This window comes from Agrilus planipennis, unplaced genomic scaffold (assembly GCF_000699045.2).
Source record: "Agrilus planipennis isolate EAB-ADULT unplaced genomic scaffold, Apla_2.0 scaffold5, whole genome shotgun sequence".
Lineage (NCBI taxonomy): Eukaryota > Metazoa > Arthropoda > Insecta > Coleoptera > Buprestidae > Agrilus > Agrilus planipennis.
In genome coordinates, this window is record NW_020442468.1 from 906,009 (window position 1) to 928,323 (window position 22,315).

General features: G+C 31.3%; 2 protein-coding genes and 3 long non-coding RNA genes across 9 annotated transcripts; 4 read left to right on the forward strand and 1 right to left on the reverse strand.

Annotated features, from left to right (window-relative positions):
• Positions 1-2,001: 2,001 nt before the first annotated feature.
• Positions 2,002-5,887, reverse strand: LOC112906701. The gene is made up of 3 exons (XR_003232520.1): positions 5,803-5,887; positions 3,347-3,457; positions 2,002-2,186 (listed from the first exon to the last, which is right to left on the reverse strand). It is a non-coding gene; the product is annotated as an uncharacterized LOC112906701 (long non-coding RNA).
• Positions 5,888-7,081: 1,194 nt separating this feature from the next.
• LOC108735166 (leucine-rich repeat-containing protein 70-like) lies at positions 7,082-11,424 on the forward strand. Its single transcript, XM_018467002.2, has 2 exons — positions 7,082-7,229; positions 9,668-11,424. The coding sequence occupies exons 1-2, from the start codon at positions 7,195-7,197 to the stop codon at positions 10,623-10,625; spliced, it is 993 nt and encodes a 330-aa protein (XP_018322504.1). The 5' UTR covers positions 7,082-7,194; the 3' UTR covers positions 10,626-11,424.
• Positions 11,425-14,852: 3,428 nt separating this feature from the next.
• LOC108735177 lies at positions 14,853-16,227 on the forward strand. Its single transcript, XR_001937530.1, has 2 exons — positions 14,853-15,690; positions 15,876-16,227. It is a non-coding gene; the product is annotated as an uncharacterized LOC108735177 (long non-coding RNA).
• Positions 16,228-18,234: 2,007 nt separating this feature from the next.
• LOC112906691 lies at positions 18,235-19,067 on the forward strand. Its single transcript, XR_003232513.1, has 2 exons — positions 18,235-18,475; positions 18,531-19,067. It is a non-coding gene; the product is annotated as an uncharacterized LOC112906691 (long non-coding RNA).
• A 434-nt stretch (positions 19,068-19,501) lies between these two features.
• LOC108735019 (DNA repair protein RAD51 homolog 3) lies at positions 19,502-22,300 on the forward strand. 5 transcript variants are annotated; one of them, XM_025981321.1, is made up of 6 exons: positions 19,502-19,721; positions 19,781-20,195; positions 20,248-20,441; positions 20,495-20,620; positions 21,079-21,292; positions 22,237-22,300. In XM_025981321.1, exons 1-5 carry the CDS (start codon positions 19,680-19,682, stop codon positions 21,277-21,279), a joined length of 978 nt encoding a protein of 325 aa, XP_025837106.1. In that variant the 5' UTR covers positions 19,502-19,679; the 3' UTR covers positions 21,280-21,292; positions 22,237-22,300. The 5 variants fall into 5 exon arrangements, with proteins under 5 accessions (XP_025837106.1, XP_025837103.1, XP_025837104.1 ...); XM_025981318.1 differs by lacking the exon at positions 22,237-22,300 and adding an exon at positions 21,348-21,884; XM_025981319.1 differs by lacking the exon at positions 22,237-22,300 and adding an exon at positions 21,558-21,884.
• Positions 22,301-22,315: the final 15 nt, after the last annotated feature.

The following is a 22,315-nucleotide window of genomic DNA, read 5'->3' on the forward strand; positions in this document are numbered from 1 at the left end:
TTGTAAAACAATGGTTATTTATGGTGTTTTTACGTATTTTTCGGCTATAATCCACTCATGTGTATGAACCAAAATCGAACGAATCGAGTTGAAAATTTTTGCTTACTCCTTGAACCTTTGATTTTGGTTTATATACATGGGTCGATTTTAGCCGAAAAAAACGTAAAATCGACAGCTAGCATACATCGGTTATTTAAATCAAATTTAAACGTACAAAAAGTTATTTAAATTGGCAATTATATTCAAAAATTGATTGAAAATTGCTTTAGTGTTCATTAATATGCTTAAAATGCTTAATTCTTAATCAACAACGTAGTTGTTAGAATATACAATGTTAAATTTTGGTAAAGGCGCCAGACACGGTACGAAATCAAACTTGCATCGCAACTTTGAAAATCGAAAATTAGTATTAGGAGAGCATAAGTTGCTTGGGAAATCAGACAATTTGCCGCGTAAAATTTAGTGTTATTATTATTGCCGCCTAAAATTTAGTAGCTATTTGGTAGACGTCTGTAATAGAAACAACTGAAACCTGCAAACTAGATATAACAAGATTTGACTATTTGCTGTGAGATGTCGCTTCAAAAGCACGAAATACGAAGGACGTCCGATAATTTTTAACTGTAATATAAGGGATAATAATTAATTTACAGTAGTAATTTGTTATTTCAGCAACATTGAACTATTTAAATGGGCCGTTTTAAATTTGGCCAAAACAAACACAATAGAACACGATGAATTAGCATTTTTTTTACAGAAATATAGCAAACTAGTGCGTATTTCGATCGTTTATTTATGGTAGGTATACATGGGTCGATTTTGGTCAGATTAAACGAAAAAAATATTAATATAGTATTACTTGGCAAAAATAAATCAAACAAGTGTCTATTGAGATCATTTATTATTGAATTAAGTGAACAAAACAGTAAAACTTAAGTTTAAAGTTGAGGATGGTGGTGGGTGCTACGTAATAAATTCTAATATTAATAATAGCGTATTATCAATGATCCTGAGAAGGACCTGCCAACTAAAACCCTTCTACCTCAAGCCTTTTTTGTACCATTTCTTTAAGAATACAAACTAATAATTTTAATCATCATCAGAAAGTTGTCAGTCCTAAGTCTGGTTGGACACGTACCTCCACTTTTTCCTATCCTGACCTAATCTTCGCATTTCCTTAAGACTAAAACATCCCACATCCTTAACTATTTGCAAACAGTAATCCAATCTAGGTCTGCCTCTACTCCTCATTCTACCTCTGATATGTCTTTGGCTGGCCTTCATGCCTGAGAAGGTGCCCTACCAACCTATCTCACCTATTTCTTATTGACTTCTATAAAGTCCTCTGAACTTCTATTCTTTCTAACACCTCTTAATTTTTAACCTTCTCTATCCAGGTATGCTCAACATTCGCCTGTAACATCACATCTCGAAGGCTTCTAACCTTTTCTTTTCAAACATAGGTACACCTTTAATAAATAATCTATTTCGAATTTCTAAATTAAAAGTTCAATAGCATGGAAGTGACTTCTTTTTATTAAAGGAGACTGGATCCAGCACTAGCCTCTGTATTATATCCCTACTACTCCTTGTATGCTAACTTATGTGACTTCCTAGATACCAAAAATCAGCCACTTCTAATTTTATAACACATGAATATTTTATAACATATTTATAGCGTATTAAAATGACACCCCTTCAACAACACATCTCTTGGGGTAAGTCTAGCTAATTTGCTTCTAGCAAATACCAAACAGTAATAAAACTGCTAATTACTGCTTAAATGGAAGTTTGAAATATTTTCTATAAACTGCCTACCTACTAAAATAAAATATAATAAAATTCCGTTGAAAATATTTAGTTAAGTATACAAATAACACATCAAAATTTCACAGGAATTTTCAACAGTATTTTTTGCTTTTTGATTCGTAAACATAGATAAGTTAATTCCTAATTCCTAACTTACTGAAATAGACTATTTATTTGTAGCATCACCGTTTTTCATTCAATATAAATAACCCTCTTCTTAATAATATACCTTATTAGAAATATAATTATGTGGCTTAAACATATATATTTCACAGTCTCTAAATATTTATTCATTATTGAGAAAACTTGTGCACGTCAGATTTCTTTAAATCCAAGTAAACCCCTGGCTCAGTTTGTCCAGACCATTACTGTGAAAGCTGAAACAATAAAAAGAAGGAATTAGATTTTTATAAATACGTGCTTAAGATCGTCGACGACCACATAAAACTAATTTCTCTATCCCCCTGGAACAGTATTTCTTTCTGGATAAAAAGTATATATGTTAACGGAAGTGGGTGTAATTCGTCATTATATACAATTCCTAGGAAATGTATATAATCCCTAAAACCGCCCGGAAATGTGCTAAAATATTATATTAGACACATTTCCTAGGAAATCTATACATTTCCTAAATTGCAATCGGAAATGTATTACATTTAAGATGGCATTGGGTACGCAGGGATAGCAGAGCGACGGGAGGGTATTCATTTTATTCACAGAAAGCATTAGTTTTATGCATTTTATAAATTTCCTAGTAGAACATCGGAATTTCATACATTTTCCAGGATATGTGTGTATTAAAAAATCTTTGAAACAAGATTTTATAGATTCCTAAATAGCCTACGAATTGTATATAATTCCTAACATTTCATACACTTCCGGTAACATGTATATCGTATATCCTTTTCTGTGCCCCTAACAATGTGTATACAAAATTTCAAGATAGTTTTTACCCACAGCTTCGTTCCCGTTGACGTCCTAAATACGTGTCAAAGATTTATTGGCGATGATATAAATCTAATTTTTTCTATCCTTTGAGAACGGTATTTTTTCTAGAGAAAAGGTACCCTGTCAGGTCCGGACAGGCCCGGGGTGCCTCCCGGATAAAACTGGGCCAAATGACTCAAAAAATGAGAAAAAAAAAGAGAAATTAAAAAAAAACTTAATAAATTTTTAAAACAAGAGCAAAGACAAACGCAAATTTCCTCCTACTTTCTTAAATTTATTTAAAAACGAGTGCTGTTAAAATTTGTGCACTTTCCCTTCTAAACCAGCTCGTTTGGTTACATCGCACCCCGGGCCAAAACCTTCAGTCCGGCTCTGTGCCCTATGTCCTTTTCTGTACCCCTGACAATGTATGTACAAAATGTGTCCTAAACACGTGTCATAGCTTATTTAAAGACGATAGCAAAGTGATGGCGTTTTGGGTGGGTCAAAAACAAAGATTTTTTTCTAAAGGTTAGTGGGTTTAGAAAAATGGTGGACTAAATATATTAAATTGTTAAGAGATAATGTAGAAATATAAATATTTTTTAACCGTGTTTTATTTCCACGAGCGTTAAGAGGTGATCATAGGATCCGTGTAATTAGATCTTTCGAGATGTTTCTTTGCATCAACTGGCTCAGCGTGACGGGACCATTGCGAAACCTAAAACAATAAAAACAAAGAATTAAATTTTTATTAGAAATTTTCACATGAGAGCGGTTAAAATATTAAAACAATGATGCTGCAATGTCGGAATTCATAAAAAGGTACCTACTCCTTTTTTATCTTCTATTTTATGTCCCCATAAACAGGGTTGTCTTTAACCTATTTTTGACTGGAGATGTGTCAAACAGTTTTTTAAAAATATTTAAATATGTTGGGGCGCAATTCATTATATGTCTTTTGAACAAAGAAAACGTTTATGCCATTCGCAGTTTTAAATTTAAAATAACGTGCCTGCAACAAAGTAACTTTAACGTCCCTTCGCGTTGGTCACCACATGGGCCGATGGTCTTCCCATCCACAAGCACTTTTGTCATTGTAGTCACGCAGTTACTAACAATAGTCTAAGGTCAAAAACACCCCACTAACGTACCTCCACCCCCTTTATTTTGTTGTTATATTTAGGCATTTTTCCATTTAATCACATCATCAGTTTATCAGTTCATCAGTAATCGTTAATTAGTAGTATTCATTCGTTGTTCGTAATCTAAGTGGTTTGTCATTTATCAGTTAAGCTATTTTTCGTTGTTAATTAAAAAAGCTAAAAATCACGTCAATTATTTATTGCTCGTTCTATCATTCCACAAATACCACAGATAGAAATTATTCGGCCGTTATTTCCAAAAAATATCGACTTCGCTAAATTAATTTTTATCGAAGAGGGTTAAGTGTTGCTTAGGAAAATCTAAGCAAGCAATACACCCGCATCAATCAACAAAATACAAAATGCAAATACTTTTTTTGATTTGTTATTTCAAATGTAAAATACAAAATACATTTTCCTTTTGCATTTTAAATTCTAAATGCAAAATACGTATTTTCAAAATACCTTTTTCAAATAAATACTTTTTTTGTAGTTCCTATTTAATTTTCTACATTTACCTCAGCATAAAGTCTTTTTTAAGAAAACCTTTAAGGCATTTTCTCATTTTTTTAAGATTGGAGTTTTTCTAGACCAGTGATTCCGAACCTGGGGGTAATTACCCCCGCAGGGGTAAATCAGTTATTCTGCGGAGGTAACAAAGAACCTAATAATTAAGACCTAAAATTATTTACTACGGATGATAACATTATTAAAAACGAAGACGTAGCGGCTAAAGTGGAATATCTAGGACTACGCCAGAATACTACTTGCAGAGTAGAATTTCAAAATTATGATCTTAGCACATTTAAGCGAAAAGCTAGTACCGAATATCCTGCTCTAGCTAACAGAACTTTAAAAATGTCAATACCTTTTGCCACTACCTATAGATGTGAAAGTGGTTTTTCAACTTTGGTTACACTAAAAACAAAGACCAGAATCCTTCTAAATGTGGAACATGACTTAGGATGCGTTTTAAGCGAAATTAAAGCTAACATAAAAAAACTTGAAAAATGCAAAATACCATTCATTACACCAACTATCTTTAGTTAAATTATTGTTTAGATATATAAAATTGTAAGACTGATGTGCAATTTGTGATTATTAAAGATATTTGTATTTGCTTGTGTTGTTTGTATTGATAATATTTTAAGGGCGGGGTAAAATCAGTTTTCCTAATAGGTCACAGGGGTAACAATATTAAAAAGGTTAGGAACCATTGTTTAGTGTTTGCACCATAATACCATACATAGATAGTCCAGTAGCTGTGAAAGAAGTAAGTAAAATTAAGAGCGATGGAGAAGATGGAGATTACTTTTTAATCCACTCTCTGTAATATATTCCTCAAACAAGTCGGCCAGCTATAACCCCCTGTGAATCCTTTGGGAACAATCTATACAGCCTATTGGCAAATCCATCAGCACCCCATATTTTGTAAAGATTCATCCATCATTTGTGGCACCCTCAACGCAAAATGTTTATAATGAGCCGATAGATTTGAAAAATACCGCTGGTACAATGAAAATTTTCTTACTATTACAAACAAAATTATCGTTGAATTCTCTACAATTGCCTTCAAATTGTTTTTAAGGGTCTACACACTTTTGGCACTGATAAGAATCAACAGTTACTCATGAGACTTCGTATGTGTGAACGTCCTTGAAAATTGGAAAAATGTGTTTTTGTTTACTTTAATACGTTTTTAATTTCTATGCTTGATAGCTTTCGCTTTTGCGCTTAATGATTATCAAATTTCAAGGATGCACAAATATAAAGCAAAATGCTCGCCGAATATACGAATTACTCATTTCTTTTTACGTCACACCGTCGAAAATGAACAATAACTATCTGCAAATATCATCTGCTTTTTTGAAAACTACCATAAATTAACTGAAATCTTAGGAAAAATGCATAAATATTTTACCTTTCATTTGATAACGCTTCAGGAAGCCGACTGCAAGGATAACTCCGTTACACCCATTTGCAGTTAGAAAGGAGAAACATTTAAACACGACACTGAAAAACTCGTCGTTAGCACGTAATCAGATAAGCAGTAAAAACTGGACGATGCGTTGCTTGAAATCTGCTTGATTTGTATCCTAGGTCAGTGGAGAGGTGAATCAGTTATCTTCCATAACACAACGCAAAGGGATAGAATTTTCAATAAATACGAATGTGTTTATGGTTAGAATAAATTAGATATTACCAATTTTAATTTGTTTAGCTGGACATTTGTATTTTTCTTAAGAAGATCAATAATAAAAAGATCATGTCAATTAATCGTAATACGAGTTCAGTTACAATCTTAGACTAGTCACAATGAAATTGGTCTAGCTGCTTAAAATACGTAATTTATCGATTTTTATGACATAATGAATATAATATTAGTGACGAAACGATTACGATTACTATTACGATTAATCGTAATCGACGATTATCGACATCAGATTTTGTCGAAAGCCTTTTCGAGATCTAGGAATATGGCTTCGGTTGGTTGGGACAGGTTGAAAGTCTAGATGATGTCTTCATAAAGTCTGGCTACTTGAATGGTGCTCCAGGAATCCTAATTGGACGATAAGGTTGAAAAAGGCTTCTTGTACTCGGTTTTGTATACATTTTGCTGGATGATGGTAACAGACTTAAGGGTCTGTACCCGAAGGTGTTGTTTTTGGCTTTTCCTTACTTTGATATAAAGAGCATCTCCGCTGTTTTCCATCTGATGGGGAACTGTTGGCTTTGTAAGTTCGTCGTCCATAGGGATAGATCCTCTGGATATTTTTTGAGACACAAAGGATTAGTTACAGGCATATTAGAAGCAGCAACAAGAGTTAATAGGGATAGAGGCAGAACACGATTAGATTACTTATCGGAATATGCGGGAACATGCCTTTTTCTAAATACCCAGTTTTTAATTTGTGTTTGAATGATTTTTAAATGTACTTTCAATATTCGTAGAATCTCGATTTTGACGGAATATTTAGTCTTATATTGGTTAGCTGTTTCAGATTTCTTTGATATTGCATTTTTTAAATATTTAATTGTTACTATTAACAAACAATTCGTTAAATGTTACCTTTTATGTTTTTGAAATGTATAATAAGTAAACAAAATCAAATTATTATCTCATCGTAAGATAAGACAAGATAAGATTTTTGAAAGTTAATGTAAAATGTACCTGCTGATGTTTAATCAGTACTATTTATTCCAGTGTTTATCACTCTAGTAAGGTGGTGTTAGTGTCAAGAGATAATACCAAAATTAATAAAAATTACATGAATATTATTAAAAAAACATCCGAAACCCGTTTTCCTACATAATGTCACTCTTTGTGTTCTTATTGTTCTTCATTTGGTAAGTATACCTTTCCAAATACTTATAGATGTCCATATTAATTAAAATAGTATATCCTTGGTGACACAAAGTACTTTTCTAAAGGGAATTCCGTTTCCTAGTAAAATCACCTGATGAATGTAAAGATCTTATTATTCTCATAACAAGTTCAATTCTGATGCAATGTATGAATTTATTATTGATTACTAATTTATCAATTTATTATTAAGCTTAAACATTGACTGCATTTAATTGTTATCTGTTATTTAATTTCTTTGTCTTCTTTCAACGTTAGATTGCAAACGGCGATAACAAATTATGACGCTTTAGTGCTATTTTTCACAATTCATATAGTTCTTGTTGATGAATTGATGTTGAATTTTGTTGTAATGCAATTTCTCTCACAAGCGGTTTTATAGGGTTGTTCGGAAAGTCATTTCGTTTTTTCCCGACAGAGGATTTAATTGTATTCTTTTGCACCCAACTTCACATTTAAGCCGTATAATTTTTATATGCTTTGAGAGCTCATATAGCAAGGCTNAAGGAGCGAACATATTATCCTTTCAAAAGAAGAAACTAATGATATATTAAAAGATGCTCTACTGTTGATATTTTTGACGAATTTGAAGAGAAATTAAAAATCGATTCAGATTTTAATAAAAAAGAGGAATATTACCTTATCCCTTCTTTAGTCATAGTAAGAAAATGTTTTAAGAAATAAAAGGCATTAGGATAATATAGGTGGGAGATTTGTTTTTCTTAAGGACCTGACTAGAAATTTTTTAATTTCGATTTTCACTGAAGTTTGGCTTTTTTAGGCCCTAGTTAAATTCTAATTATATTTCTAGGCATCAGTTATGTGGCAAACCTAAAAACGATAAAATGAACCGAAATTTCTACTTGGGAAGTTTGTTTGCTTCTCGAACTTATCATTTATAGAATCCAGATATATTTCGCCTATTTAAATATGTTCTGCTTCAGTTCAAATGCCTTTTGTATTTGAACGTAAAACCAAATGTCCCATCCTCTCCACTCGGCTGACCATTCAGCCGGGTTCATAGTTAAAAATTTGTTAAAGAAAGTCTAGTAAACAGTGTAGAGACGCCCATAAAAGATAATAGCGCTCTTCGACGGTGACGAACTTTGCCTCGACAACTAATCCTACAATTATATCTTTCAGTATTATGATAATTCAGTACACAACTATATCCACTTCATTGTGTTTATTGTATAGGAATTTGTCATTTGTGTGATGACTCCATGAACACGATTTATAACAACCGCCACCCATTATTGTCGCCAGTGGTGTTACTTCAACGACTTTGATGCCACAGAAATTGGTACCGTACATTATGTATAACATACATGATTTATGCTGTCATTGGTAAAAGAGTGGGTCATCTGGAATGCCACTTTCACGCTTTAATCTGACCTCTTAAGACATTCTTTGGGATTGCGTGAACGTGAAAATATTAATCTTTTGCACGTTACTCACAGGCTCATTTTTTTTTTCATTTTAAACGGTGCATTGTATTCTATTCCAAATTTTAGAAGAAATTGAATCCCCCCCACGAATTCTATCTGGATCTGCCCCTGCAATATAAAATTAGTCAAAACATTAATTTTTAGTGTTTTATAATAGATAAGTCACTTTTTTGAAGTGATATCATCAGTAGGACTTGTCCTTAAGAATAAAATGTTTTCTATTTTTTATTATACCCTCAAGGTGATCTCGCGATATTTTTTTCCTTGTAGGATAGTAGGATGTCTTTCTCTTATAGATTTGCAATCGGTATCATAAATACACATTTCTTAATAAGCATACGTTGACTTTTATGAGTAATTATGGTTAAAATGTTCAAAGAAAATAATTAACAATACATGCGAGAGCAAATTTCCCAATTATATCACATCCAATACGATCTGTATACATTAGTGTGTTTTAACCACTCTCATTGAGGGTAACACCATCGCTGTCACGTAGGATAGTAGGATCTCTTTCAGAATGTCTTTTAGAATTTCATCGTCTTCGATACCTACTTAACAACCCTCATTAATAGCTGGCTTTCCCTCGCTTACTTTTTCTTCGAATTCTATTCTATTCAATTTCAACTAGTCTGTACATTAAAAAATTAAAAGGAATACTCACCCCTAATTACCACAAATAATTTTATATGAGCGGACACGTGTGCCTGCAGTCTCGCGTTGATAATGCCCACGTGTGAAGTGGGCGAAACACCTGTCCGCTCATATAAAATTATTTGTGGTAATTAGGGGTGAGTATTCCTTTTAATTTTTTAATCGTCTTCATATCTTCGTTACGATGTATTATAAATTAACAAAAGTCGTAAAATATTTAGGTATTTAACGAGTCTTTTTAAATTGGATTAAGTTGAAGCAAATAATAACTTCAAAACAGTCGGTTTATAATTATTTTGAATATCAATTTCTTATCGTAGGATTCATCCCGATACAAAGGCAGAGAACATCGAATGTCTAAAAAATCCACGAAGTTCCAATTGCGTGGCGTTATCAGATATTTCTTCGAAATCGGTAGATGAATTGGAAATCTTCCAGGCATCAATGACGACACTTCCTACATCATATTTCTTGCAATTTGGATACCAAAACGTATCGGAAATAAAATTATGCAGTAGCCATGTAAGAAATATCGAAGATGATGCTTTCGCAGGTCTAACTCGACTCAAAAGACTCCATTTAAGCAATAACTTCCTGAAAACGCTCACAAGCGCTGGTTTCAGAGGACTCGAACAACTCGATATGCTCGTACTGTCGTTTAATAAGATCGACAAAATAGAAGAAGGAACACTTAAAGGGTTAACGAGTTTAATTTACTTGAATATCCGAAACAACGAATTGTCAGTTATACCGAACGAAATACAAGAGCTAAACAATCTCAAGTATTTAGATATGTCGCATAATGATTTCAGTAACGTGAACGTCATATTAAAATCGAATTCTCTTAATTTTCTCAGACTGAGTTCTTGCAAAATTGTGACTTTGACGGAGAACAGTTTTAAGGGAACCCCACAACTTCAATTACTGGACATTTCCTACAATTTACTCACCACATTACCATTCCAACTTCTTCAGCCTCTCACTGCCCTCGTCGTTTTTGATGTTAGCGATAACCTTTTCGACAATGGATTTCCCAATATTTACAAACCCGAAAATTTGACCAATGTAACATCAAAATATTCCGGTTCGCTCTCCGATTTATTGAAGTACATAAATGAAACGAAATCCAAAAGTTATTCGTCAAAACTGTTAAATAAAGAACTTCTAAACAAAATTGCAAGCTGGCTTATACCAATGCTCTGTATTTTCGGCGCATTATTTTCATATTTTCTCTATGCAGTCATTACTTCAACAAACAAGTTCAAACTAAATCAATAAGTTACAGATCAGTTGTTCATTGCTGAATTATTGATATTGACTCTTCTAATTGATAGATATCATAAAAACTGATGTGTGATTATCAAAAACCTTGAATAAAGAAAAACTCTGTTTCAACTAGATTAATCTTATATTTTTCATGATTTTTTAACGAATTAATATTGTAAAATACCTCATATGTTTGATATTTATAATACTACAATTTTCAATATTATTGCTTTAGTTTTATTCTAAATAAAATGTTAAAAAATCATAGATAACAGCGATTAGTTTTTTATTGATTTATATTTAATTAGGTGCAAATATGAATCTTTTGGTATTTTTTGTAAATTAATAATTATTTTTACCGTACCTGTTTTATTTGTTAATGATTTTAATAAATAGTAAATGTCTGTATCTACATAAGTAATTAACATTAATCTGTTTGAAGTATAACTGTACAAATCCAAAAAATTTGAAATTGTTTTGAAAATTGTTTCACATACAATAAACAGGTTAGAAATAAAAAAGAAATTAACGAAAGTTCGTGATGATATAGTTTTTTGTAGATCTGTAGTGTAAGATCTCTTTTATATTATGAGAATGTACTTCTTATAATCATCTGTGAATGTTTTTGATTATAAACAAATCAATATCCAAAATTTAACTGATTTTATAAAAATAGTTGAAAAAAGACCCATGACAACAGACGAACTGTCAATTGATATTAATTTTTACCAATAAATTAATAATAAGTGAATTATGTGAAGTATAATTTCTGGTTTAAAATAGATAGGTAAATAATAAACCGTTAAATATATGGAAAGTGTATTTGTTGTTATTTTATTAACACACCAACCACAACTTCACAACCCCCAAAACCATCTAAAGAATGACAACCAGATGACTGCGTAAGCCAAGACAGCGGCTCACGAGATGCTAAATTACCTCTACTATAGTATTTCTTTATAATATGTGACTTAAATAAACCGTTACATAATTTCTTGCATTAGTTCATGTAGACTATAACGTGAACACAATCTCTCGATAATTTTACAGAATGTAAAGAAACAGAAAAAAATTAGTTTTACGTGGTCGACTTCACGTCTTAACTCCTGAATTGATCATCATGAAATTTTGTAGAAACATCGTCAAGGGTACAAAAAAAGGACACAGGTTACCATTTATCCAGAAAAAAATACCTTTCCCGAGACTTAACTTTCCCTTAACTACTCAATCGATCATTTTGAAATTTTGTACACACAGTGTCAGGGGTACTGAAAATGACTTAGGGTAACTTTTGTTCAGAAACTTTATCCAGAAAAAATACTATTCTCGGGGGGTAAAAAAAATTAGTTTTAGGTGATCCTCGATGACTTTTGACACGTATTTAGGACATCAACGCGAGCGAAGCTGAGGGTAAAATTTAGTAGAAATATAACTAGATATTTATACTTTAAAAAAGATCGATGCTCTTCGCAGAAGCAAGCAAGAGCACATGTTAATATTCAATTTTACAATTATAAATACATATTTACACAGATATATACCTCCTTATGATAAGAAAATATTTTGTCTCGTTGAGTTTTATTACTTTATTAGCGTTTTTCATATTTCTGGTTACGTGTAATTCATTCAAATTAGTGTACGAGTTCAGTAGTAAATCAAACAAACAACAAAAACACATACATACTTCTAAATTTAGAGAGTATGATAATACCGTATGAAAGCGTACGAATATCTTAAATCTGTGGAACTTCAAAATATTTCTCAATACAAACTAGAGTAGATTTAACACACTTCTGGATTGTAAAATGTGCGGCCTATACGGCAAGTAAAGCTAATAAATAGAGCTTGGAAACAACTTATATTCATGTAAAATACCAAAATATTTATTAATTCAAACTAGAGTAGATTTAACACACTTCTGGATTGTAAAATGTGCGGCCTATGCGGCAAGTAAAGCTAATAAATAGAGCTTGGAAACAACTTATATTCATGTAAAATACCAAAATATTTATTAATACAAACTAGAGTAGATTTAACACACTTCTGGATTGTAAGATGTGCGGCCTATGCGGCAAGCTTGAAATAATAATTTTGAAAAAATTTTTTTTAAAATAAGAATTCTTAATGCCTATTTATTTATAAATATAAGAGATGTATAGAAATATGTTTTAATAAAATGCACTTGACTAGTTTTACAAAATGATTTTTGGTTCTTAAATAGAAAAAAGTATTTTTTTTATATTAAGTGTAATAATACATATTTAAATCATTAGATATTGAGATTTATACTGATAGATTTGTACCACACATAAAGTATTTTATCAAAATTACGCACTGTTTTTCCCAAATGAATCATTAAAAGTATTTGCGGTTAGTATGGGTAAAAAATGAGAGTTAAGAATATAATTTCCTGTAAGCACGTTACATTGATTAAAAATAGACAGTCTTTATTTTAGTCCAGAACGGTGTACCGATTTATACAAAATAACACACGAGAGGTAAGCAAGCTTCATTTAATTTTTATTAAATCTTTATAAAATGTTCATCTCATATAATCACACCTTCCCGCAATAGCAACTTTGACCCCCTTCCCTTTCCCCTGACAAACTATAATAGGTATAAATTTTATGTGTTATTGTACCTACAGTAAACTTTTGTAAAAGGTGGGAATTGAGGTATTAACTTTTAATATGTATTTATTTTAATTTTAACCCTTGAGGCAATGGACCTCTGCTATACCTGACCTTGCGGGGGTGTACTTTTCGTCACTGCTTTAAAATATGCGTAAAATGTTCTATCAAACGTGTTTGCAGATCAAGTGAAAACTATTAAGGGTATGTAATGTATGTATTATTAAAGAAATTGGATCCAATATGTTTTTACTCTGATGTAGATGCTTGATTTGGAAAACGCATGAGGCGATTATCTATTTTAAATACTTACTAATTGTATGTTCTGAAATATCTGTTCAAATTACAAAAAATTTGCAGAGTTGATAAAGGGACAATTTGGTTTCTAAAGTGACAATATTTATCATCACCATAATAGCCCAAAGACTGGTTAGACGGGCATCCCTTCACTAGAACATCCCTAACTGTTTGTTAATAGTAATCTAATCTAGATATCTCTTTGTCTCTCTTTATCCCTGTTTCTGCTTCTAAATATATCTCTACTTAACCCTTGATATCTCAGAAAGTGTTCTACCGTCCTGTCTCTCTTTTTTCGTATTAACTTCCATGGCGTCATTTCCTTCCATTTTCTGTATATCTTCTCATTTCTAAAGTAACCGACGATTAACGCAAAAGTAATTTCTTTTTGTTAAAATAAGCGACTTAATCCTGCACAGAATAGATTCACATTCCACCCCAGCAGAGTTAAGTCGAAGCATACATTCAGAAATTTTTGTGATTATTGAGCGATTCCACGATAATGGTTTCCATTTGTCTGATAACCAAAACGTTTAATTTCACCTTAAGCGATCTCCCATAAAAAACCCGCCCTTAATACGGACCGCTCTTTGACAAATTTAGTTTTGAATACTTTTATTGATTGAAACAGTATAATTAGGTTTAGATTTAAGATTAATTTAGTCTCTAATTGAAGATGACACCTTGGGTGCTGAAATGCGCTTTAGGTCTCTAAACGTATTGTGGAATTTTGGGTTCTAATTAAGTTAGTGATGAGCAAAATAGGTCTTGGTCTTCGTTTTGGCCATGCTTTATACTTGCAAAACCAAGAACAAGACCAAACTAAAAGACCAAAACCAATATCGAGGCTGGGACAGTGTCGATCTTGGTCTTGCTCAGTTTATAACTATTCCATTTCTGATTACTGAAATGGATAACACGGATAGAGAGATATTATAAAATTTATTCAGAAATTATAATCTTGAGTTACATAAACCACCCCTGCAACAGAACGTGTTTGCTGATTTTTTAAAGTTTTTAACGTATTTTTCGAATTTTAAAGGCTGTATTCTTATGTGACGCCGCTTGTACAATGAGTAGCATTTCTATTTTCCTTTCCGCATTTATGGGGCTTTTTCCTGTTCTCATTTGGACCTCCAACGGGTCAATTATAAATACATATTTACACAGATATATACCTCCTTATGATAAGAAAATATTTTGTCTCGTTGAGTTTTATTACTTTATTAGCGTTTTTCATATTTCTGGTTACGTGTAATTCATTCAAATTAGTGTACGAGTTCAGTAGTAAATCAAACAAACAACNACAATGAGTAGCATTTCTATTTTCCTTTCCGCATTTATGGGGCTTTTTCCTGTTCTCATTTGGACCTCCAACGGGTCATATAGGTTATACATATATAGTTTAATCTAAGTTTTAGGTATTTTTTAAAGAAGTTTTCAAATCCACCCGGACTCAAAATTTAAGTACGAATTTCCCTATACCGGAAGTTACTGAGTTTCGTAGAACTTATTTCGTCTTTAGTGGCACTACAGCACACATCAAATTTATTAAAATTGATAAAATTATTGATAAGTAAACAACTCCTTGAATACGTGTAAAATAGCTGCGTTTTGTAGCGTTGTTTTATGATAGAAAGACCAATTTTTAATCCTGACATACTATCACCTATCAATAAAAATAAATACAAACTTAATGAAAATGATTAAGTACCTATACCATGAATGAACCAAACTTTATATTTTTCCTTACTATCATTTATTTATCGTTTGTATGAAAGAAAATAATAATAAGTTCTTGATGATAGTAGTTTTGCTTGTCAGATACGATTCGTATTGTTTTTATTAATTACTTTTTGTTTTCATTAATTTTTCCAACGTCATCATTTATTATCAGTAGGTATCTAGCACGTTCACAATCGATAAAACAATCGCCTGATTCAGTTCAACCTATAAAATTTCACTTTCCGTAATACAAAATCGATTAATCGTAAATATCTATTACAAATGTCGGCTTTTCGATTTAAATAACATTTAACTTAACATACAGCATTTAAATTATAAGGCTATTTGTTAAATATATAAATAACTACTTCTTATACTAATTTTTTTCTCTGTGAAGTACTGCCTGGTTACGCTGACTCTCAGAGGTAAGTCTTTTAGATTTTACCTTTTTCAATTAAAATTTTATTTTTATTAGTAATATTAGATAATAGATATTAGTAATAGATATTCCATTTAAGTTTTTCTGCATTTTAATCGATTTACATGTAAGAAGTTTAATCGATTTTTTCTTAAGTAAAACAAGGAACATTATTTTTCTGTTCTTTTTTAGGATTAAAAAATGGGAAAAACACAGTATTTGAAGTCCTTTTCCGTTACCATATATTACTGCTTCGTTAACATCTGTTTTGCTGTAATTATTCTGTTTTCAATTATTTTCCATTTAATGGCAAACATTAGAATTCGTAACGAATATTACCATAAGTTTTGTCTTTCATGATGAAAAAAATTTCAAATACTCGATGGGACCTGGATTCGTACCATTAGGTACTTTTGCAAACTGTTTGATCTATCAAAACCCTCCCTGTTTGTGAAAAGAATGAAAACTCGAATGTAGTGATATTTATCTGTATATAATTTATTTAGTCTTAATACTTACAATAAACATTATCATAAAGCTTAAACTTGCTTTTATTCATCTTAAATATGATCTCATTGTCCATAATTAATCAATAGAGTTCCAATGCAATTCCATAGGTAAATGCAATGAAATATATTTATAGTAGAGTGCACTTAAAATTCGCGCCTAAGAGGGTTTAAATTAAATTTCCCGCAAAGATATTCAACAATTTACGATTAGTTCGAAGTTCGAACAACTAACGTTAGAGGGCTGACAGACGTAAACAAAAGGAGGCAAACGTCAAATTTTGTATTTAAAATGATAATTTATGTAAATTAATAAATTAAACAACATTCAACATTGTGTGAAAATGGAGCAGCCACTGTCTACTTTAGGATTACCGAATTATAAACTTCAACAATTATTCCGACTTGGTTACTATTATTTAAAAGATTTAAACCCATCAGATGAAAGAGTGATTGATATATTCCAAAATGATCTAAAAGTTTTACAAAATCCCCCATATACAAGATCCGCATTAGATTTGTATCAAGAAGAAATTACTCAAGGTACTATTATAACATTTATTAAAAATTTGGATGATATTCTAGGAGGTGGTGTACATCTAAAACAGATTACAGAGTTCTGTGGGGAGCCAGGATCTGGAAAATCTCAAATAAGGTATATGAAATACCATATAAATTCTTATACACAGCTTTTTTAGGTAATTTTTTACATTAGTTGACATTGGAATTGAGACATGAAGTTTAGTCAGGTAGGTAGTACTCACCAAGTGAAGTAGTGTAGTAGTATTTACTAGAATTTTGTTTATTATTTGTTTAAAAATGAATGTGAGTGAGATACAGGCCCTTAAAGTTTTCTTAATCGGAGGAAATACCGGTAGGTACGGCCCTGGCTTCAGCCTTCCGTCAGCTGTTCCCGCCAAACATCGTTTGTCNGGTATAATGGTAGGCGGTGACTGACCCTTCAAACTATTCAAAATCTGCAATCTTATCCTAGAAACTTAGAAGCCGGCGTAAAGAGGGGCAGAGGAAAATCTAGGAGATTACTGTTAACAAATAGTTAGGGATGTTGGATGTTCTATTCTTCGGGAAAAGCAAATATTGGTTGAAGATAAGAACGAATGGAGGTGCGCGTCCAAACGGTTTTCGGATTGACGATTATGATGAATGTTTAATATTTACGATTCTCTGGATTCTTGCAGAGAAAAATTAAATAATTTTAAAAATGTGCATAAGGAGGGCCTATTCAGTAAAAATACACCATAGGATTGTAGTATCAATTTTAAGGATTTGTGTATTCTTCTGTTCATGTTAAAAACTATACTGGTTTATTATATACTGGAAAACTTAAAGGTTCGTCAAAGGACTTCCATGTAATATCCACAAATATCTGCTAAAAGATAAAGTACTACAAGTTTCGTACTTACCGCTATTAAATAAGTACTGCGTATTGTATAAATATTCCTATGAAGTGTGTAGATATATTTTAAATAGGTAAAATAGAAAGTTTAAATTATCACGTAATCATATATACTCGAAAGTTAATAATATTATAGGAATCACACATTAACAAATTAATGCATAAAACAATGAATCAAGTATCTGTATATCCGTTTCAGCAATACCGGAACGAAATCACCTTTCTACTAGTTACGATTAATTGAATGGGAATTATTATTATCGGTACGCAATATTTTCGTGAAACGCGATTTATTTAAAATATCCAAAATATTTGAATTCCATTAAGAATGTTTTGCAGAAACATGACCCGATATGTGTAAGCATTTGTCTGCTGTCGACGTTAATGTCACACAATTGGTTATCAAGATTGGCCTGTAAATAGGACGTAAACGAGAAAAAATGACAATAAGAATCTGTTTAGCATATGAAAGTCCAGTAATGACTTCCTGTTTTAAATAAATTTATGTTTTTATTATCAGAAAATGAAGTTGCAAATATTTTTTTAGAAGTGCCATTTTTTGAATATTTAAAGCTGCAATTTTGGACACAAACATAAGACCTGTTTTTCGTAATAAATCACATTTGTTTATGCTGTAACGTTTTGAATTATTTAGGTGGTAATTACAAACGAAATGACTACAAAAATTTCCTCAGTTAACGAAATATCAACAGTACCTTCATTTGGAAGTAGCTACTATCACAAAGTAAACACTAGAATTCAGTTGTGTAAACTATCAAGAGACGTTTTTAAGGCTATGCTTATAAAGAGTGCTTCAAAACCTTTTAGAGAAGTTTCCTTCCAACTAGCTTTATAAATTCTATGCCCATGTAAGTATTTAATACTTTATTTTGCCTTAGAATAAACAACTGGTAAATGTATTAGATACAGTACGTGGATAGATATAGATTAATAAATGAGCTAATCAAGAAAATATTACAAGGGAAGATGAAGATACTTCTTTCTACATCATTCTATTTTTTTTTTTTAATGCATAATTATAAACTACAGTAATAAAAATGAGGCGCCAGGGTAGAACTTTAGATCCCTTAGATCACATGTGTACTAATAATATGGGTGCTTAATTCCCAAAAGCTACTAATTCTGATAAGCAGATTATCCCTCCAATCCACACTGGGGTCAGGTCTAAGCAAAGCTAGAGGGTAGAGCAGAAACAAGAAAGCCCTCTTCAGCCTCCTTTTCGGAATTATTGGAATAGGTCAATTTCTGTGCTCTTTTAAATCTTGGAGTATAAAAATGAAATGGATGATGGACTTGTTCCTTTATTTTTAGTTATTAGATTTTACTTTTGCATCTTATATTACTTGAACACTCCTTATTCCATAATAATTCACAATCTCTCTGAAATGTATTATTTTCTTTCTATAAGCATTATTAATAAAATGACAACATATCTGTGATGATAGTAATGTCACTTAGTTCACTGGTCATTTCCCACTTAATCTATGGTTCCCACATTGCATCTCGTATCTAAGGTTCTCAGTTAAAAAAAAAATAATGAGGCTATGTTTATGAAATTTGTGACAACAGACGTCAGACAATTGTCAAATTCAAAATTCATTTTATATTTTAATGTAAATAGGGGATAATTTATGTAAAGTAGCTGGTGCAATCATTTTTATTAATCATTTCCAATAACAGTGGTTATAATATCCATTATCTTTGTCAATATCTTATCATATTTCATCAATAACGTTCCAAAATTTGCTCGTCATTGTAAATGACTTGAACATTCTAAAAATCANTTCGAAGTTCGAACAACTAACGTTAGAGGGCTGACAGACGTAAACAAAAGGAGGCAAACGTCAAATTTTGTATTTAAAATGATAATTTATGTAAAGTAGCTGGTGCAATCATTTTTATTAATCATTTCCAATAACAGTGGTTATAATATCCATTATCTTTGTCAATATCTTATCATATTTCATCAATAACGTTCCAAAATTTGCTCGTCATTGTAAATGACTTGAACATTCTAAAAATCATACTTACAGCGTGTGTCCAAAACAAACGATGAAAATGCCTGGTAAGCTACGAAATGATTCCAGTAATTCGGTAAGTTTACGATAAACTATTTCAATATTGAATTAGATAACTAATTTTACAAAAATTAGGTACCTTCAAAATCAGGTAGTCCTGAAATTATCTCAGATGAAGAACTTGTTTTGATTCCCGTTAAAGATCTAAACAAGCTTTTAAAGTTGAAAAGGTATTCCAAGGCAGAAATAAACAGCATGAAACAAAAAAGACGAACTCTTAAAAATAGAGGATACGCAGCTTCATGTCGAATAAAAAAAATTGAACAGAAGGATGAACTTGAAGTTAAAAAGACTGCAGAGTGGTCTGAAATGGAGGAAATGCAAGACGAAACCAGAAATTTTAAAAAGGAATGTGATACCATCTCATTACAGTATGAGGCATTGAAAAAGTTTGCAATTCACCATAAAATTAGTATACCTCCAGAATTAGATGTATTAGAAGTTATCTATGTAAATACTAAATATGGATTTAATCCAGAAAGACTTCGAGGTAAGTAACTAGCCTTTAAGTTTGTATGCAATTAATTTTAGAAAATTTGCAGAAATAGCAATAAAGTCTGGACACATTTATAACAATTTGAAATCTGCATCAGCCAAACTAAAAGAATTCGATAGCTACTTTAAAATTGAAGATATAATGAAGAAGATTCACTATATTCAAGTAGTAACAGATGTAGAATTTATTGCAGCCATAAATATTTTAGAAAATTGGTTACAGATGAACAAAAATGTAAGAGTAAGTAATAAGCTAATAGGAATCATTTTTTTTAAAAATTCGTCATTTTTTAGATTAAGCTTATTATTGTGGATAGTATTACTGCTCCTATTAGATTTGCTGCAATTGAAAAAAGAGCAGAAATTCTAAATAATGTTCTTTATAATCTTAAATTGTTGGCACAAAGATACAATCTGGCTGTAAGTTTAACACTGAAGATTATTTATAATACAAATGGAAAGCGGTCTTATGCAATTGAAAATAGTTTTTTTAAAAAGGCAAAAAATTTGCAAAACTCCCATGTTTTAACTTTTCCTCAAAGTAATTTCAAAATGTGAAAAATTAAAGTTTTTATGTTAATTGAATGTCAATCTTAGAAAGGGTATTACCCTATAAAACAGGCTATCAAGATTGGCCTGTAAATAGGACGTAAACGAGAAAAAATGACAATAAGAATCTGTTTAGCATATGAAAGTCCAGTAATGACTTCCTGTTTTAAATAAATTTATGTTTTTATTATCAGAAAATGAAGTTGCAAATATTTTTTTAGAAGTGCCATTTTTTGAATATTTAAAGCTGCAATTTTGGACACAAACATAAGACCTGTTTTTCGTAATAAATCACATTTGTTTATGCTGTAACGTTTTGAATTATTTAGGTGGTAATTACAAACGAAATGACTACAAAAATTTCCTCAGTTAACGAAATATCAACAGTACCTTCATTTGGAAGTAGCTACTATCACAAAGTAAACACTAGAATTCAGTTGTGTAAACTATCAAGAGACGTTTTTAAGGCTATGCTTATAAAGAGTGCTTCAAAACCTTTTAGAGAAGTTTCCTTCCAACTAGCTTTATAAATTCTATGCCCATGTAAGTATTTAATACTTTATTTTGCCTTAGAATAAACAACTGGTAAATGTATTAGATACAGTACGTGGATAGATATAGATTAATAAATGAGCTAATCAAGAAAATATTACAAGGGAAGATGAAGATACTTCTTTCTACATCATTCTATTTTTTTTTTTTAATGCATAATTATAAACTACAGTAATAAAAATGAGGCGCCAGGGTAGAACTTTAGATCCCTTAGATCACATGTGTACTAATAATATGGGTGCTTAATTCCCAAAAGCTACTAATTCTGATAAGCAGATTATCCCTCCAATCCACACTGGGGTCAGGTCTAAGCAAAGCTAGAGGGTAGAGCAGAAACAAGAAAGCCCTCTTCAGCCTCCTTTTCGGAATTATTGGAATAGGTCAATTTCTGTGCTCTTTTAAATCTTGGAGTATAAAAATGAAATGGATGATGGACTTGTTCCTTTATTTTTAGTTATTAGATTTTACTTTTGCATCTTATATTACTTGAACACTCCTTATTCCATAATAATTCACAATCTCTCTGAAATGTATTATTTTCTTTCTATAAGCATTATTAATAAAATGACAACATATCTGTGATGATAGTAATGTCACTTAGTTCACTGGTCATTTCCCACTTAATCTATGGTTCCCACATTGCATCTCGTATCTAAGGTTCTCAGTTAAAAAAAAAATAATGAGGCTATGTTTATGAAATTTGTGACAACAGACGTCAGACAATTGTCAAATTCAAAATTCATTTTATATTTTAATGTAAATAGGGGATAATTTATGTAAAGTAGCTGGTGCAATCATTTTTATTAATCATTTCCAATAACAGTGGTTATAATATCCATTATCTTTGTCAATATCTTATCATATTTCATCAATAACGTTCCAAAATTTGCTCGTCATTGTAAATGACTTGAACATTCTAAAAATCATACTTACAGCGTGTGTCCAAAACAAACGATGAAAATGCCTGGTAAGCTACGAAATGATTCCAGTAATTCGGTAAGTTTACGATAAACT

Bases quoted from the DNA above. Each gene is read 5' to 3' on its own strand.
- LOC108735166 (XM_018467002.2), top strand. From the start codon at position 7,195: ATGTCACTCTTTGTGTTCTTATTGTTCTTCATTTG. The intron at 7,230-9,667 runs GTAAGTATACCT...TTCTTATCGTAG, and splicing joins TTCTTATTGTTCTTCATTTG to GATTCATCCCGATACAAAGG.
- LOC108735019 (XM_025981321.1), top strand. From the start codon at position 19,680: ATGAAAATGCCTGGTAAGCTACGAAATGATTCCAGTAATTCG. The intron at 20,442-20,494 runs GTAAGTAATAAG...GTCATTTTTTAG, and splicing joins AGATGAACAAAAATGTAAGA to ATTAAGCTTATTATTGTGGA. The intron at 20,621-21,078 runs GTAAGTTTAACA...TGAATTATTTAG, and splicing joins CACAAAGATACAATCTGGCT to GTGGTAATTACAAACGAAAT.